General features: G+C 37.4%; 1 protein-coding gene across 4 annotated transcripts in view; it reads right to left on the bottom strand.

Moving 5' to 3' along the window:
• Positions 1 to 8,907: 8,907 nt before the first annotated feature.
• BCLAF3 (BCLAF1 and THRAP3 family member 3) overlaps positions 8,908 to 18,695 on the bottom strand; it is a 52,861-nt gene continuing 43,073 nt past the window's right edge. For all 4 annotated transcript variants that reach the window (XM_006911623.3, XM_006911624.3, XM_025046599.1 and 1 more), the window contains one exon: positions 8,908 to 9,952. In XM_006911623.3, coding sequence (XP_006911685.1) covers positions 9,923 to 9,952 — 30 coding nt within the window. In that variant the 3' untranslated portion in view covers positions 8,908 to 9,922. The remainder of the gene's footprint in view (positions 9,953 to 18,695) is intronic.

Genomic DNA, 18,695 nt, shown 5'->3' with positions numbered 1-18,695 from the left:
GACAATGGAATATTACCCAGCCATAAGAAGAGATGAAATACTGCCATTTGCGACAACATGGATGGACCTCGAGATAATCATGCTAGGCGAGATAAGCCAGACAGAAAAAGTTGAAAATTACATGATATCACTTATATGTAGGATATAAATCTAAAAGCAAGAAATGAACAGGACAAACAAACAGAGACTCATGGTCATGGACAATAGACTAGTGGCTACCAGAGGGGAAGGGAGAGTGGGGAGAGGGGAGGTGGGTGGGGTAAAGAGGGTCAAATATGTAGTGACAGTAGAAAATCTAACTATGGGCGGTGAACACACAATGCAGTATATATATGCGCCTTACTGTTGAGTTGTACACCTGAAATTTACTGGATTTCATTAACCAATGTCACCATAATAAAAAATAATAATATTTATGTGGTCATACAATGTAAAGTAATTAACTTGACAGAAAATATGACAATAATATATTGGGAGATTTTGGAGTTGGAAATTGGGGAGCTAAATCCCCATGTATTGTAAGAGAAACTCAGTAAATAGTGCCTAGAATTAATAAAACAAAAAATAGCAGTATAAGCATATTATTTAGATATGGGATGGTAAATCCTGAAGAAACAGGTATAAGAGTTGAAAGTGGTTCTCCAGGAATGGAACTGAAATACAAAGGGGTGGAGTGGGGAACCCTGCGCATGGAGATAAGCCTTATTTAGGACAATCGTTTAAACTATGTGTGTATCGATTTCCTATCACTGTTGTAACAAATTACTACAAACTCAGTGGCTTAAAACAACGCAAATTTATTATCTTACAGTTTTGGAAGTCAGAAGTCCGAAATGTGTCTCACTGGGCTGAAATCGAGGTGTTGGCAGGGCTGAACGCCCTCCAGAGGCCCCAAGGGAGAACCTGTTCCTTGCCTTTTCCAGCTTCTAGAGACTAGAGACTGTCACATTCCTGGGTGGCTGGCCTTGTCCAGTCAGCAGTCACATTACTCTGAACTGTTTCCATTGTCCTATCTTCTTTTCTGACTCTTGTCTGCACGTTTCCCTAATAAGGGTGATTACATTGGGATCATATTGGGTTTATCTGAATAATCCAAAATAATCTATCTCAATATCATTAACTTAATCACATCTGTGAAATTCCTTTTACCAGGTAAGGTAAAGTAAGGTAAGGTAAGGTAACATAGTTATAGGTTCCAGGGATTAGGATGTAGACTTCTTTGGTGGAGTGACATTATTCTGCTTACCCTAATATATCTGTATTATTTTAATAGAAATATTTTTTAAAACATGCACTCTTTGACCTAACAATTCTACTTCTAGGAAATAATGCTAATGGAATGATTAGTCATGTGTACAAAAATCTGTGTTCATAGACATTGTTTATGATGCTAAAAAAATTATAAGCAACTAGATGTTCATGATAAAAATGTTTAAGATATAGCTATAAAAAGACTACTATGTAGAATTAACCATTATGCTATAGAGCTTTATGATGAATAAAGTTGTTCACTGTTTAAGTAACAAAAACAAAATATTAAATGGCAAGTTTGCCACTATCAAATTTGTTTTAAAAGTGTGTTATGTGTAGAAAATGTGAGCGTTTTTGCATATGTATGTACATATATGTAATATGAGTATATACAGAGACAGAGACAGAAACAGAAAGAAGAAAAATGTGCACGTGTGTGTGCACTCGCACGTGCGTAGTGGTTATATATGTGCCAGAAGCCCGAAAGAATTGAGAGCAAAGTGTTAACTGTGGTTGCTACTGAATGGTAGGAGTACAGGTAATTTTAATTTTCTTCCTTATGCTTTCATAATTTCTAGGATTTTTCCCTCATCAGGCAGGCATGCGTTAGTCTTACAACCAGAAAATAAGTTATTTCCATTTTGCAAAAGTAAATAACTTTTAAAAATGAGCATCTGAGATCCTAGAGATTAATCATGGCAACAACTGTCACCAAAGATTGATTACACGTGTAGCAATTAGCACGCCTAAGAAAAGATGTCAACCACCCTTACTAATTAACACTAAAATGTGGTTTAGCTCTAAATGCTCTAGAAGTATGTTGAAGCCATGACTATAAATTTCCATATCTTGTTCTTTTTAGAATCTTTGTCTATGCTAAGGTCTGGGATGCAGAACTCCTCAGTGGGCGCTGAAATCTCTTGATTTTCAAGCAGCATTTGAAAGAGGCAGCTCAATTCCCTTTCTTGCCCATTAGGTGGGGCAAGAAAGCTTTAGAAGAGTCCCTATCTGCTAAAACATGAACAGGAAGAGACCAAATTGCAGGGGGAAGGGGGAAGACAGGTAGAAGGGCTCAGAAGTTATCCCAGTCCACTTTGGTGGGATGTGTGCTAAAATTATTCTAGGATGAAAACTATTTAGAGAGAGTTTTCTAGAAAATATCAAGTCGAGAGTCTATACAATGGGGTTCAGTACCTGACAATCACACCCATTACCAAGACTTTTTTCTAACATTTTAAAATTAAAATATCTCTGGTTGAAATGCAAATTAAAACAACACCGAGATGCCATTTTTCACAAATCAGACTGGCAAAAATTCAAAAGCTTATCAACACACTCCTCCAGCCAGGCTTTGGGGAAACAGGTGGAGAAGGTAAGAATGCAGGCAAATAAGCACATGAAAAGAAGTTCGACTTCACTAGTCTGTTAGGGAAATGCACATTTAGGCCACAATGAGCTGTCACTTCACACCTACTAGAAACAAACAAAGTAACTGAAGCTTGTGAGGATATGGAACCGGGGGACTCTCATTCATTGCTGGCCAGAGTGTAAAATGACACAGCAGCTGCTTAGGAAACCGGTTTGGTCATTTCTTACAAATTTTAAACATATATTTACTATATGACCTGGCGATCTTATTTCTGGGCATTTACTCAAGTGAAGTTAAAAGACATGCTGACAAAAAGACCTGTAACTGCCAAAAGGTAGAAGCAACAGATGTCTATCAAGTAGTGAATGGATAAGTAACTTTTGGTACATCCAGACAATGGATTACTACTTAGCAATAAAAAGAAATAAATTAGTGAAATATAAAATGTGTCCTTGTTTGGGGGTAGTAGAGGGGATTGCTCACAAAGAGGCACAAAAGAACTTTTTGGGGCAATAAATATATTCTATATTTTGACTGTGGCTGTAGTTCAGTAGGTTTGTCATACTGAACTGTATGCCTAAAAAGATGAATTTTACTGTGCATACATCATACCTTAATAAGCAAGCCCAACTTTAAGAAAGAAACTCTGCCTGGGTCTGAATCCCAGCTCTGGCATTTACTAGCTGATGATCTTGGGCAGGTTATTTACCTCTTCTGTGCTCAGTTTCTTCATCCGTATAATGGAGACAATGATAGTTCCTACCTACTTCATAGGGTTTCTGTGAAGATGGAGAGTGCTGGAACGTTGCCTGACGCAGTGATTGTTTAGTACATGAACTGTTATTCTTATGGTCCGAATAGATAAGTCTGAGTCTGAAGGCCTGCCACCTGCCCTGCACACCACACTGGGTATTTACAAAGAGCACATGGGATAAAGATGAGATTAAGTGATGGCTGACCATTCAAGGACAGATTTTAAAAAAAAAAATTGGAAAAAAGCAGAATCTGAGAGGACTGCCTGTATCCTGAGTCTCTCTGTGAATTAGAAAGCTATTAACTGAGATCACGAACGAAGAACACTTTTGGAGTTCAGTCTAGTTTCAAACAGGATGAGTTTGAGATGGTTGTAGGGCATTCAGGTGAAAACTCTATGTGACAAAATAGAAATGTGTACAGAGCGCACGGAGAGAGGTCAGGGGTAGGGGCAACGTTTTAAAAAAATGTTAATGAACAGAAAATGGAAGGACCTGACTCTCCAGATGGAAGGAGCCCACCAGGAGTTCGGCGCAATGAATAGAAGACCCATTGTTGATAAATTTCAGGGTATCAGAGAAAAATTGGAAATCTTTCAGAGGTCAAAAAAGTAAAACAGTTCACACATATAGGAATAGGAGCCAGAGAAATGTTTTAAAAATAGAAACAAAATGATTTTGAACCTATTTTAGCTATTTCATTTAAGTGGAATAATATATGTCCTTTTATGACTGGCTTATTTCACTTAGCACATTTTCAAGGCTTGTGCCCTTGTAGCCTGTATCAACACTTCATTTCTTTTTATGTCTGACTAAGATCCCATTGTATGGATACACCACATTCTATTTATCCATTCGTCTCTTGATGGACACTTGAGTTGTTTCCACCTTTTCGCTATTGTGAATAGTGCCATTATGAACAAGTTTGTGAGTCTTTGTTTCAGTTCTTTTGAGTATATATCTGTCACTGAGTTCAGCCACTCAAAAGCCAATACCTGAGAGACAAGTGTTGAGTAGAGAGGAAAGGTTGCTTTTTTTCAGGCAACTGGCAGCCTGAGAAGACTGTGACTAGTGTCTAAAGACCATCTCCAAAGTCGTAGACCAGCTAGAAGGCTTTTAAAGAACAGGAAGGGGAGGGGAACTTCCAGGGAACTGAGAGGCTGGGTTTCTTTAGTCATAGATAACGCTTTTTCACATCAGACTCCTGCGTACCTGCAGCTGGTCGTAGCTACCTTGGAGACATTCTTTCCTTCTGTAAAACAAACTCAGAAACTCTCCTCCGGACCCTGAAGTTATCTCCTTCTGCTTGACAAAGAAACAACACATATGCAACACAGAATTATATTGTGAGAATTAGGGGTGCTGGGTCGAGGAACCAAGATTCTGCAAAGTCTCTCATAATTGTGAGTCAACGACATTATCTTAAAAGCAAAGGCAGAAACTAGATATTGTATGACTGTTGCCATTGTTTAAGCTAGCGTTGTTTTGTGTTTAACTAGCTATATTTTTCTATTATCTTGAACGAAATGTACTTTTAAACATTTCTCCTCAACTTTCTTTACAGTCCTTCAGAACACATCTAACATAATTTCTTAATCTTTGACTATAAACTCCATGACAACCAAAGCAATTGAAACATTTAGTTAAACCCTATATACCTTTATCTTAATTAAGAATTATTTAATTCTAGCTGTCAAAAATACTAATGGCATTAAAGTCACAAGGGGCTCAGCGGAATTGCTGTGTCATATGGTAATTCTATGTTTAGCTTTTTGAGGAACCTCTTGGTAACGTTTTCATCACCATAGTTGTTAAAAGACCATAAAGTTAGCAGCATTGTGTTCCCTGCAACCCCTTGCAGAAACTCATCAGCAAGAATTTCTCAACATTAAAGTCAATTTCTTCTGTACTAAATATTAAGCATCATTAGAAGGGATTAGAATTTGAGGTAATAATTTACTTTAGAAAATTATCTGTAAAACTATACCTAGTTTTTTAATATCTTAAATGATGTATACAGCAAAGACAACAAACAAGCCCTCTAAACTTAATATGATAATTCAGGGTTTCCTAAGACATTTTAGCTTTCTGAGAATGGGATTCTATCCCTTGCCCTCTAAAATACATAAACTTGAATGTCATACAAATTGCAAACACTTTTTAAACATGTGACTACCTGTAAAGACTGAATATACAGAAAATATTATCTCAACTACCAAAAAAGGCTCAGAAAGACTAACGAAAAAATTACTAAAATGTTAGTTTACACTAAATATATATGAGCAGTGTGACTATGAATTTTTCTTCCTTTTCCATATTATATTATGTACTTCGTCAGTTTTTTTAAAAAAAAGCAGTAAAATGAACTTATATTTAACTATGTTAAATATTATAAATTAATGATTTTTATTTAAAAGTCAACAACACATATTTAAATAAGGTTACCCACATTTTATGATGTGAGAGGAGGTAATGGCAGGGAGCAAAACCCCTCTGGACTAAGGTGAAGTAGGCAGCCCTGGAGGTAAAGCTTGTTTACATGGATTTTAGTAACAGACAATGGATAGGATGAAATATCCTTAGTAGATTTTTAAAAGAATGACTTTATCTTATGAAAATGATACATTCATTATAATTCCACTGATACAGCAAAGAACAGAGTTGCTTATACTCCCACCACTTAAAAACTCACCACTGTTAACAGCAGGTGGGCATGTTTGCAGACCTCTCTATTCATATGTAGAGATAAGACTGATGGTGGGAATCATTACACTTTTTATTTAAAAAAGTTTTAGAGTTAATTTTATTTGACTGCTAAAGAAAAAAATTAGAAATGAAACTGAAGGGGCAGCTGTACTTCAGATAATGTTTCTTTACCATAGGGCTATTGGTTCCTAAAAGAGCTTGCATCAGAATGCCCTGGAGGGCTTATTAAAACAGACTGCTGGGCCCCACCGCCAGAGCTTCTTATTCAGCAGATCTCCGGTGGGACCAAGAATCTGCACTTCTAACGAGTTTGCAGGTGATGCTAATACTGCTGGTTGAGGACCACCCTTTGAGAACCACTGCACAAAGATCAAGGAAAATACTGAAAAACTTAAGGTTGGTCATTAGGGTTTTTTTCCTGCATTATAAAATACAATCTTAAACATTAAAACTCGATATGACACTTGGCCATGAAAGATGAGGTGGTCAGTAACTTAGTTTTCCTTCTACTTTCTCTCACCCATGTACCAACTGATCGATGTATTTAAATTTCTTTGTCAAGATTGATTATGTCCTATTCTACTGTTTTAAAATCTTAGTTCTGTTATTTTAATGGGCTCAGAGCTCATAACCATTCCCTTTATCGGAACTTTGTTGGAAAACCTGGTCCCCTCTCTTCTGGGTTCCCATTAAATGTTCAGAACAGGGGTTCACTGAACTGAGTCAAAGGTCTATCATATTCATTGGGCTTTGGCTTCCACAGGTGGCACTGAGACCTGGGAAGTGCCTCGTCCTGGGAATTCTTCCTCTTTGCTGTCATGAGATGGTAGCAAAGAATTCATCTCCCCAAGGGTTTTCCTTCACTTTCCTCCACGTGGCCTGATCATCCCCCATCAGTCCCTGTGCTCATATTGGGGCCCACATCACCAAGATGTTGTCAATAATTTACTCAGTGCTCATCAGGGGTGTGGGGGAGGGCTTATAGTCACACCACACCTGCTTCATTAGCATCTTCTTCCCACACCTTCTTTGTCTGGTTGCTGCTGGGAGATTTGTGGCTGCCGGTTATTGAGTTGGCTAGATAATGGGAGAGTTTCTGATCCAGCTTTACTTTTCCTGCTTGTGCTTGGAAGCATCTCCCATCTTTTTTTTTTTTTTAACTACTCAAAAATGTAGGATTGGATAAAACATGGTCCGTATTATGCATCTACATAAGTTATTGCAACATAAAAATGATATTTTTCTCCAATAAAAAAAGTATTCTCTAAAATATTTATAGTTTTCTCTGTGATAGGATTATGGATTTTTTTAAATTGAATTTTATATTGATCTAATTATAGATTTACATGAAGCTATAAGAACTAATAAAGACAGATCCCATGTACACTTTACCGTTTCTCCCAACCCATCAAATTTTAAAACCAGCAAAACCAACACAGCGGTGACTTTGGAGGTTTGTGAAACCAATAAGAAATGTGACATGGGAGGGGGCGCTCAACGAGAAATACCAACGTTTCTCTGCACCTTTTGTATATATATCCAGTATAGTACTTACGCTCTATGTTGTAAGTCTTTGTTTTTGCGAATCTCTTCCCCAAAAGTTGATAAAGTTCCTCAGAGCAGGAACTGCATCTTATCTTTGTCTTCCCAGTGCCAGGGAAGGGCCTACCACACAGAGGAGGAAGAGAAGGCAGTGGTATGTGATTTAACAAAGCATCTTCTCTTCTAAAGTCTTATGCATCAGTGAATTCAAATTCCAGTCAAAAATTGCTATAGATAACCTTTTGTTCAACCTCCACATGAAAATTCGGTATTTAGTTCCTAATAAACATGTTCTACTTGTTACTCATTCATTCAACTAATATTTAATGAGTTTCTACTATGTGTCAAGTAGGATGCTGGGAGCTGGCAATACTATGGTGAACAAGACAAGACATGGTACTCTAAGTTATAAAGTAAGCCTTTCTTTTTTAGGCTTTAGATCTTATGCATACAATGTTTTTTGAATACACTCATGCTACAAAGAGGTATTTTTGCAAATAACATGCTTTGCATTTTGAGACAGTGCCATAAGAATATCTGAATATACCTAGAATGATTAATATTGAATTGACCATCTCACTCTGAAGTGCTACAATAAAAAAAAATAGAGCTAGAGAATCAATGCTGTTTACCAAATTACATGTCTATGGCTTAATGCCCGTTTCCCCTTTCAGACTGTTCATACCATAAAGAAAGGCTCTGTGTGTCTTGTCCTCTTGTTCACTGCTGTAATTTTAGCACAGAATCTGTGCAATAAATGTGTTAACTAAATGGTTAAATATTTGAGGCTCATAACTGTTCCCCAGATTATGGGAATAAACAAAATAAATTATTTTTAAATTTAAGGCAGATGTTATGAGTACCTAACAAAATATAAAACTGTCATACTTCTGTGTGCATGCATTGCTTTCTTACCGTATGTGGAATGTTAAATATATTTGGAAAACCTGACCTATAGAGATGGTAGACAGCATAAGACAGGCCATCTAGCTAAATTTGTTACCTGATTTTAATGCAAGTGTTCTAACCCTGCCCCCTTACTGCAGACCCACTAAGGAATGGCTGCCCTATCTTTTAAATATGTGTAAAAAATATTTGTAGTAAGATTTTTCATAATCCAGTCGTGAAAAATCAAGTTCTTACCAGATTTTGATTTAGAAAGTTCTATCTTTGATTTAGAAAGTCATGTTTAGAAAGTGCAGAAGTGTTTTAAATATCAACTGGTCCTACGCAGGGCTGTAATTCTCATATGAATTAAAATAATGTTCTCACAAACTGGCACGTAACTTCTTTAAGCATAAGGAGCAACGATATTTTATTTTATTACAAATAAACATTTTACAAAAAATTTAATTGGCAATGTATACGTACTATTAAGCAGAACACAAAAACATAAAGAAATAAGGTACTGGGCCTAAAATATCATTTAAAATCCCACCAATTCTATCTTATACATAGTAGGTACTCGATACAACTGAACTTAAAATAAACACTTTATAGTATGTGCTTGCAAAATGTGTAATGCTGTGGTAATAAAGTACAATTTCCAAATATGAGACTGTCAAATTTTTAAAAAGCCTTTAAAAATATGATATGCACAAGCTTGCCCTGAGGGAAAGTAAGATGGAATATGGATTACGAAATCTTCACATATCCTCCACAATAACATTTTGAAATTGGAAAAGAGCAAACGGTTATGGAAAAAAACTGAATGAACTAATTACTAAAAATTCAGTGCACTCATAACTACCTGATGGAATATTTGAAGCACCTTTTCTCTCACCTTCTTATATCATAATATGAAATGTATGAATTATATAGGCCTTAATCTTCAGAAACTTAAGAAAACTTCAAGTTATAAGCCAAAATGTCATCAGAAAAAGAAAAATCTGATATAAAATTTGCTACTGTAAGGCCACTATTTAAAGTTCTTTCATGTACAGACAGTATACAATTCAGATATTTTGTTTTTATTACATCAGCAAAATTTTCAACATAGAAATGTTTGGATATAACTCAGTTTAAGTTCCCTATGAAACCATGCTCAGAGAAAAATTCAACGAATAATGCCCTTTTGAAACCTTTTGCAAAAGAAATTGTAGTTAATACAACATTTCAATTGAATACTGTAATTTAAAAGCAATTAAGTGTAAAAAAGTTGCAGCATTCCACTACAGAAAAATAAAGTTATTTTATCAAGAAAGTTACACTTAGTGCTTTAGTGCCAATTCTAACTTCTGACAAAAAGAGATGCTCCCAAATATCGTCCTGTAGTGTCGTTTCCATTTGCAACAATCCCTGATTAGATTGCTGTGGCAATGTTTGCATATCCCTATTGAAAGAAAACAAAAGAAATATGGACTTCAAGAGAAACATCAGGCATAACATCTGAGCTAGAGTTTTGTTCACATTACCTTTCAAAGTATTTTAATTTATATATACTACTTGCATCCAAGATCCCCAACAAAGGTATGTGTAATCCCAAAGACAAAAGTAACAACACCACACATCAAAATGGATATCAAACGATATCAGTAGGACAAAGAAAATATATGGCACTTGATACACTGGTATTAGTGATGAAAATTGCATTCTGTTATTGTGTGAGTTTCATTGGGACATCTCCGGCCGCCCCCCCCCCCAAAAAAAATTCAAGGCTCTTAAGCTTTAGTCCCTCAAGTACCGAGCCTGACGTGACACACATACAACTTCAAAGTGGCATTTTATCTTTATCATCATATAGTATCTAATTCTAAAACTATATGGACTCTTCTAGCTTGGCTGATAACAGCAAAGAAAGCTATGGGTGGGGGGAGCTTTCTTGCTTTTGGATGGTTACCAACAACATAAAAAGATGTAAGGCTTCAAAAAACATAGAAAAAGAAATTCACAAGAACAGTAAGGCTATAATTAAAAGGTAATAAATGTGGATTCTCTAGTGTGATGCTATGCAAAATATTAAATTACCAACCACGAACTGGACATAAGACCATGCAACTACTGAAAGAGCAAAAATGGTAGAATGACGTGTTTTTCTGGTACATTACACATATGTCCTTACCTTTTACTAGGTTCTTACATTATTAAAACTGAAAGAAATGTAAAAGTTGATTTATTTTTTTGGCATTTATATTAGTATGGAAACAGTGAATTCCAAACAAAAACAGTACTGATAGAAAATTCTTATTCTTCTTTCTAATTTGGTTAACGAAATGTTCAAAATACATGCATATATATTGTATCAACATCATTCCTTTAAACAGAGGTAGACCACTGTATCCTATCTCTTTACTCATTATATAACATAAAAAATCATATACATTGACTTTAAAATATCTGTTGCCTACTAACAACTTTAAAAGGAAATTCTAACTACAATAATTCTTGAATTTTCAACTGAAATACCTTGTTTATAAAAATGTACAATTATTCCGAATAATATTCACCCTTGACATAACTGCTTCTACACCATCTCTTGAATTGACCCCTCCGTTCTTCCAATTATTTGAAAACCTAATTAAGCAGAATGCTGAACTAGATATACAAGCACCACCCTCATCCAGGTTTTTATAACTTAATATTTGTTCCATTGCAAATGTCCCCTTGTTAGTCTGACTACCCACTGCTCACCAAGTGGTTATCCTCAAGGACCACTTTCTCCCTCTCAGTCAAGGAAGCTGTCCTATTACCACATCGCATTCTCAATATTCTGACCAGTTTCTGAGGGCCTATATAATTTGTATAGCCCTATCTCTATCCAACTCTACATCTACTGCCAAACACATCTTTAGCTGTAGCCCCTTCTATGTCTTGTATACTCCATGACTCGGCTCACAACCTATCTCCTCTGTGAATAAAGTAGAGCTCAAGGAACTTAGCATATATTCCCTGACCATTCCTAACATATTGATCTCTCTCTCCCCTTTAGGCATGTACTATCTGTGAAATTAAGCTGTTCAAAAATATGGTTGTACGAAAGAGTTAATATAGCATACCTGACTGCTATCCTTTGAAAGGCCTACTTACAAGGTTGGCCCTTGGCTGGCATCTGGGAATTTAGATTTCGGGAGGGTTCACATCCCTGATGAGTGTCTAAACTGTGCAGACAATACAGTCTATGCTTTCTTTCTGAGGGTCTGGAAAGTGGGTATGTGCCTGGCAGGGACTGCCTATGAGACCGGTCCCCAATAAAAACCCTAGGCACTGGTATTTTATCTTTTCATCAAATGAGCTTCCCTGGTTGGCAACATTTCACATGTGTTGTCACAGCTCAGTGCTGGAGGAAGTCCTGTGTGGCTCTACAGGGACAGGACTCTTGGAAACTTGCACCTAGCGTCCTCCGGACTTTCCCCAGGTGCCAATGCCCTTTTTCTGATTATGCTGTGCATCCTTCCACAGTAACACATCATAGCCATGAGCGTCACTATAGGCTGAGTCCTGAGTCCTCCTAGCGAATCACTGAACCTGGGCTTGCTGTTGGGGACCGCTGACACCACGGCTGCTGTTCATTAACTTTTTAGAGCTACTGATGTGTGTGTGTGTGAGTGAGTGTATGTGTGTAACACACACACACACACACACATATTAGATTCGATTCATTCAACAAGAATTTTCTAAAGATGGACTATATGAAAGGCAATAGGGGAATATATGAAAACTAATGAGGTACCTCTATCCTCAAGGAGTCGACCATCTATTTGGGGAAATAGGAAGGTAAACAGAAACAGTTAGAGAACAAAAAAACCAAGAGCTAAAGAGGGAGCTTTGGTAAGGCTTTACAGCGGGTCTTAAAAGGAAAGCATGGTTTTAAAGAGGCTATTTCTAGCCAAGAGAACAGCAGGAACAAAGATACAAATACATGAAAACATCTGTTATGCTCCAAAAGGCAGAGGGCCCATGGAGAAATGTAGTTATAAAAGTAGCTTAGGGATGGACGTGGCTAATAAGTCTAATCTCTTTTTTCATAGGCAACAGAATCCCTGGAAAGTGTTGGCACAAGATTGATATGATTCAATCTGTGTTTCGGGACAGTAACTGTCCTAGTAGTGAAGGGATGGAATAAACAAATCTCGGGAGGCAGGGAAACAAGTTAGAGGCTCCAAAGAGTTCAAAGACAGACAAGGAATACATAAAAATGCAGCATACAGTAAAGGTGGCATTTTCAATTAGTGGAAAAAGGACAAATTATTCAATGAACAGTGTTAGAAAAACTGACTGTCCATTGGGGAAAAAATTAGATCCTGACCTCACACTGGATCATACAAACAAATTCTAAATGGAATAAATATTTATGTTAAAAATTTATAACCATAGATTTAACCTTTATGATTATAAAAATAACCATAAGGAATTTTTATAAGCGTAAGCATGATATAAAATCTGGAAGCTGTATAGACAAACTTTGACTGATTCAGGAACGTTTACAAGTTCAATAACGTAAAAGCCACTATAAACAGCTGACAAACATAAAATGAATGCCAGCAAAATGTACGACAGGTTAATAATACCCTCAGTAAATCTGGAGCTCTTACAAGTCAATAAGAAAAAGTACCATCCTTCAACAGAAACACTGGCAAAGCACAGAAATAAGGAAATTGAGGGAAGAAATAGAAATGGCCGATAGACACATAAAATATTTACTCACATGATTAATAATCAAAGAAAGGCAAATGAGAACTATTTTCTGCTATTAGCTTGATAAAGACTGATAATGTGGAGTGCTGGTTAGGGTGTAGGTAAACAGGCCCTTTCATGTACCTCTGGTGAGAACAGAAATGAGTAAAAGGGGCACTATGGCAAGGTACCAGAGTGTCCATGTGCTCAGTGATATTACTGAAAATAATGAAAACCTACAAGCTATCCTGAAGTCATCAACAGAGGCTTGGTTAAGTAAGGCAAAAATCATCAAACATACCCGTAGGGGTAAATGACGACTTCCCAAGGAGTATGTGGGTGTGGGTAGTTTGGAGGGAATTAATGTCCAGATCTTCAAATTCCCAACGCTTGCTTTCCAAAATTAACCTGCTTGCACAACTGATTAAGGCTGGTTCCCCACCTCCCACTTTATATGAGAAAGATACACCTTCTCGTCCCGAATTTTACTACTTTGCATTACCTGGGGACCCCTAAAAGAGGGGTAACTGGAACTACTGGTGGTATAATGTGAAGAAAATGAACCCACCCTAGCAGCTAGTGATAAATACCATACTAGGTCCGATGGTTTCCGATTCCTTGTTTTTAATAATAGAAAGAGGACAAAATCAAGCTGTCAGTGAAAGAACACTCAAAATACTTTTTGATGATAGATCATTAAATGATTTTTCTGGCCTATAATTCATAGTGAGTCCAAAGAACTGAGTGACATGGCTATATTAAAAGTGCTTTCATTTCCATCTATATAATCATATAAACAAGGTTTCTCAGGACTTACATCTATAAAAAGAAAAAAACAGAATTAGAATGGATACTTGTGAACACTATATTATACTACTAGCAATAAGTAATATTTATCTCCGAATACATGAACTAATTGCAAAGAGAAATGAAAGAAGTTTTATTAGAAATAAAGTTTTATTTCTAATAAAACTTCTTTCGTCTAACCGATACGGAATAAAACCTGTAATGTATTTGATGTTTTCATCAACTATAATGTTAACTCAAACCTAGAGGAAATACTTAACACCTAATAGTCACAGAAATCTATTAACATTATGTGTCAAATTTGATTTGGTGATCAATAAAAGACTTTCAAAGAAAGTCTATGGGGGAAATGAAATGAATTCAAAATTCGAAGCAAAAAGGGGAATGATGTAAAATTTCTCACTGTTAAAAGTGCTTCTTTGTAAATTTTTAAAAAATGGATAATGTTAGTTATCGAATTCTTTTGGTGTGTAGGCTCCGCTGAAGAAATTTAAAAGAATAATGTAACGGTTTTAAGACTCTCAGTATTTACAACATGCCAGAAATTATATCCTTCATAGCAACTTAAATTTATGATAAAAAAATACTAGATACCAACCTAAAAGTATATAACAAGGTTAATAACTTTTCAAAATTTTAGGGTATGTAAGCAAAAAAAGTCTGAAAAGCACTGAAATAAATAATACATCCACTATGTGCAATAAGAAGCAGCCATTAAAATGAATGAATTGAATGAAGTAATGAATGAGTGATAGATGTAAGACTTGGAACGGTCGAAGTTGAAAGGAGAAGGAGGAGGATTAATAGGACAAGTTTCTGGTTTGGCTGGCTAGCTGCAGGAGCTACGAACCATGAGGAGAAACTAGTGGCCTGGGAAGGAGAGCAAGTTTGATTTTTTGACTTTATTTTCAATAACATTACTGATATGTAATTCATACACCACACCGTTCACCCATTTAAAGTGTACAATTCAACGGCTTTTTAATATATTCAGAGTTGTGCAACCACCAGTCACCATAATCAGTTTTAGAATATTTTTTTTTACCTCCCCCACAAAAAAACTCCATACCCGTTAGTAGTCACACAAACCCATTTTCCCCAAACCCCTCAGTCCCTGGCAACTACTAACCTATTTTCTACCTCTACATCTTAGTTTATTCTGAACATTTGATATCAATGGAATCATACAATATGTGGTCTTTTGTGACTGACTTCTGTCACTTAACATCATGTTTTTAAAGGTCGCCCATGCTGTAGCGATGTGTCAGTGCAAGTTTGATTTTGAACATGCTAAATTTGAGGTACCTTCGGGGCATCCATATGAGGGTGTTTGGGAGGCACCTGGAAATCTGGGGCCCTGGAGAGTAGTCAGGGCTGAAGACATCACCAGAGGTGATGGCTGAAACCTTGGGAAGAGGTGAGGGCAATCAGGGCAAGTATAAACAAGGAATAAACAAAGAGAATAAAGAATGTAACAGTAGGAAATGCTTGCGTTTTTAAGGATGCATGGAAGAAGAACCAACAAGTAAGACAGAGAAGTCAGAGAGGGAGGTAGTAACGCTGGAGGCTCCAGATCATAAATGTCGGAAAGCAATGAATGATGCTCCTACACAACGCTTTTGCACTCTGGCCCACTTCAGCTTGAAGGACACGGCAGGTATATGATAGATTCTTGTTGTTTCACCCGATCTTGATTCTTGTTCTAATCTTTGCAATCCATGGCTTTCAAGGTTTTTTGTTTGTTTGTTTGTTTTGTTTTGTTTTGTTTTCCAACTTGAAAAGCCAGGAATCCCAGTCTCAAACTTCCTTCCCGCAGTTTCTTTATGCTCTCTCCTTTCTCCCCTTCCTATCCATGGGTACAGCTCTGGTAGGCATCTAGCTGACAGGCAACTGAGGACTGCAGAGGAATCTATGATGCAAGGAACTCCATGTCTTCCTGACCAAATGCATAACTGCTAACAGTTTTTTTCAGAGACAATGTTCCCAGAAGTGGCATCATGAATCTTACTAGGTTCTTTGTCATATTCTGGGACACAGTCTGACCCTCAAGAGTTTCTGAAAACTTACTGTGATGAAGAAGAGGACATTTAAGGAGGACGCTTGTCAATGACAATGAATAAAAGACCAGCCTTATTCGAGGCAGTAACAAACACTCCTCCCGCCCCCTCATCTTCCAGCCCAAGCACAGAATCCAAAAGAAAAGAAACAATAAAAGGGAATCTGGGTGCCAAAATGGGATTAATATGATAAGTGCATGATGAATGAGGACGAATTTCAGTTCTGTACTTTCCAAACACTGCTTGGGAATCTTACAACTTTGTAGGCAGCTGGGGAACCAATGCAGTTTTAGGGAAGCCATGACCGTTCTGTAAGTAGGGGAAGAGGACATACTAGGGGCACATCTGGCATCTCCCCCACCACCTCCCTGAGACAGAATGTACATGTCTGATGCACAGTAACCAGACGGTACTACAGTTGAGCATCAAAAGACTTTCAAGCCATACATGATTAGCCCAGGTATTTCAATATGGTGGGGGAGTGAAGAGTCCACACAAGATCAATCTAAACCTTCCTGGTGGACTTTGAGGCATGTGGGAAGAAGTTTCAGGGCACCTAAATTAATTAATTGGTCATGCATCCTTAATTAATCAAGGTGGTGGTTTAATAACAATGAAAATGAACTCATTGGGACAAAAAGTCAAAGCAGTGTACAGATGCTGCTCAGCCTAAGGTTTCTCTCCAGAAAGGACCTTGAAAGTACCCTGTAATGCTGAAGCTTGAAATGAAAAACGATGTAAATGGCATCTCACACTCTGTAACCCCATTTGAGCAAAAGTGTCCCTAATCTAAGGGAAAGGAGAAGCAAGCAACACTGGAAGAAACCAAAGACTCCAAGCCTTCACCTCTTTTCTCTAGGGCACAAAGGCCAAGGCAAAATGGAGTAACAAGTCTAAATCATCAGTTTATACACATGGAATGGGGTTTCAGAGTGGCATGATACTATTGAGACAGCTCTAAGGCCAAGTAAGCCTTAAGTACCTTAGTTCAGACCTTGGCAGAAACGGAGCAGCTACAATGTCTGATTCCTTTCCCTAAAGGTTAGGAGAGTATGGAGCCTAACTATTAAGTAGGGTGCTAAGAGTAGGGTACTCGATTTCATGCCACACTCGTAGAGCCAGGTCTTGTTCGGAAACAATCTATAGAAAGCCTGGCTATGGCTTGCTTGCAGGCACAGACAATAGAAAGACTGGAAAAGCCCATGTCAAAATAGCTACGATACAAAGACATATGAAGTAGCATTCAGAAAGGCAGGCCTAAGAAAAAGAGTAGTAGACACTGATTTTAAACAAATTCACTATGTTAGAACCACCTCTAAAGCACTCATATGGCAGTGCAAGGTAACAGGTGGGCAGTGCCATGACCTGCATTGGACCCTAACTACTGCTACATTTTAGATGACACAAAGAGCCTAAGCCCTAAAGATTGGAGAACTACAGCAAGTTGTGTCTCCTTGTAGGACACATTTCTCACTCCTAAGATGAAGGCTTGATGTGTGGTTTCTATCTGCTGTTAAGTGAGGCTGGTGGTCAATGTGGTCTGGAGGAACTGAGTGGTCAGCAGGACCTGGGCAAAGTGGGGCAAAGAATGATGAAATGGAGCAAGTTCAATGAGCACATAGAAACTACAGTCTGAGGCAGACACTCAAGTGCTCAGGAACTCCAAATAATCTAAAAAAAAAAGAGGTGAAAATGGAGTTGAATGAAGCTAACACTCAAAGTCCACACGGAGCTAAGAGAAGAGAAATACACAACATGTACCTGAAACTCAACCTTAAAACTGAGGAAAGGGCTTGCCTCAGCCTTCTTCCTCAAGTAGAAATCAATGAGAACTAGCTTCTTCGAGAACACCCAGGCTGCCCCCGGTGACTGGGGACAAATATCTAGAGGATCTGCTGAAAGAAACTTGCCACACAAAACAAGAAGAGAAGCGGCATCTCAATCCAGCAGCAGCGAGGTGTTTGAGAGGGGGAAATGACTCCAATTACATTCACGTTTTTTTTTCTTACAATGTAATGAATTTATTGAAGGTAAACCTCTGTAAAAGTTCAATTCAATATTAAATTTCTATCTATGATACAGCTATGGTACGACAAAGGTTTGTCTCTAGAATTTTAATGACTGGCATCAGAATGTGTTTTTAACTTTTTAAAAATTAAGTTTATTGGGGTAACATTGGTTAATACAATTATATAATTTTCAGGTGTACATTATCATTTGACATCTGTATATTCTATTGTGTGATTACCACCCAAAGTCGTTTCCTTCAGCTACCATATATTTGATCCCCTTTACCCACTTCACCCTCTCCCTACCCCCTTTATTTGATCCCCTTTACCCTATCTACCTCTCCCCTTTTCCTCCGCCCCCTACCCTCGGGTAGCCACTAGTCCATTGTCCATGTCCACGAGTCTGTTTGTTTGTTCTGTTCATCTGTTGCTTTTAGATTTATATCCCACATATAAGTGATATCATGTGGTTTTCAACCTTTTCTATTTGGCTTATTTCTCCTAGCATGATTATCTCGAGGTCCACCCATGTTGTTGCAAATGGCAGTATTTCATCTCTTCTTATGGCTGAGGCATATTCCATTGTATT

Source organism: Pteropus alecto, unplaced genomic scaffold, assembly GCF_000325575.1.
Source record: "Pteropus alecto unplaced genomic scaffold, ASM32557v1 scaffold23, whole genome shotgun sequence".
NCBI lineage: Eukaryota > Metazoa > Chordata > Mammalia > Chiroptera > Pteropodidae > Pteropus > Pteropus alecto.
The sequence above is the reverse complement of the archived record's forward strand: the minus strand, read 5'-3'. Positions and strand labels throughout refer to the sequence as shown.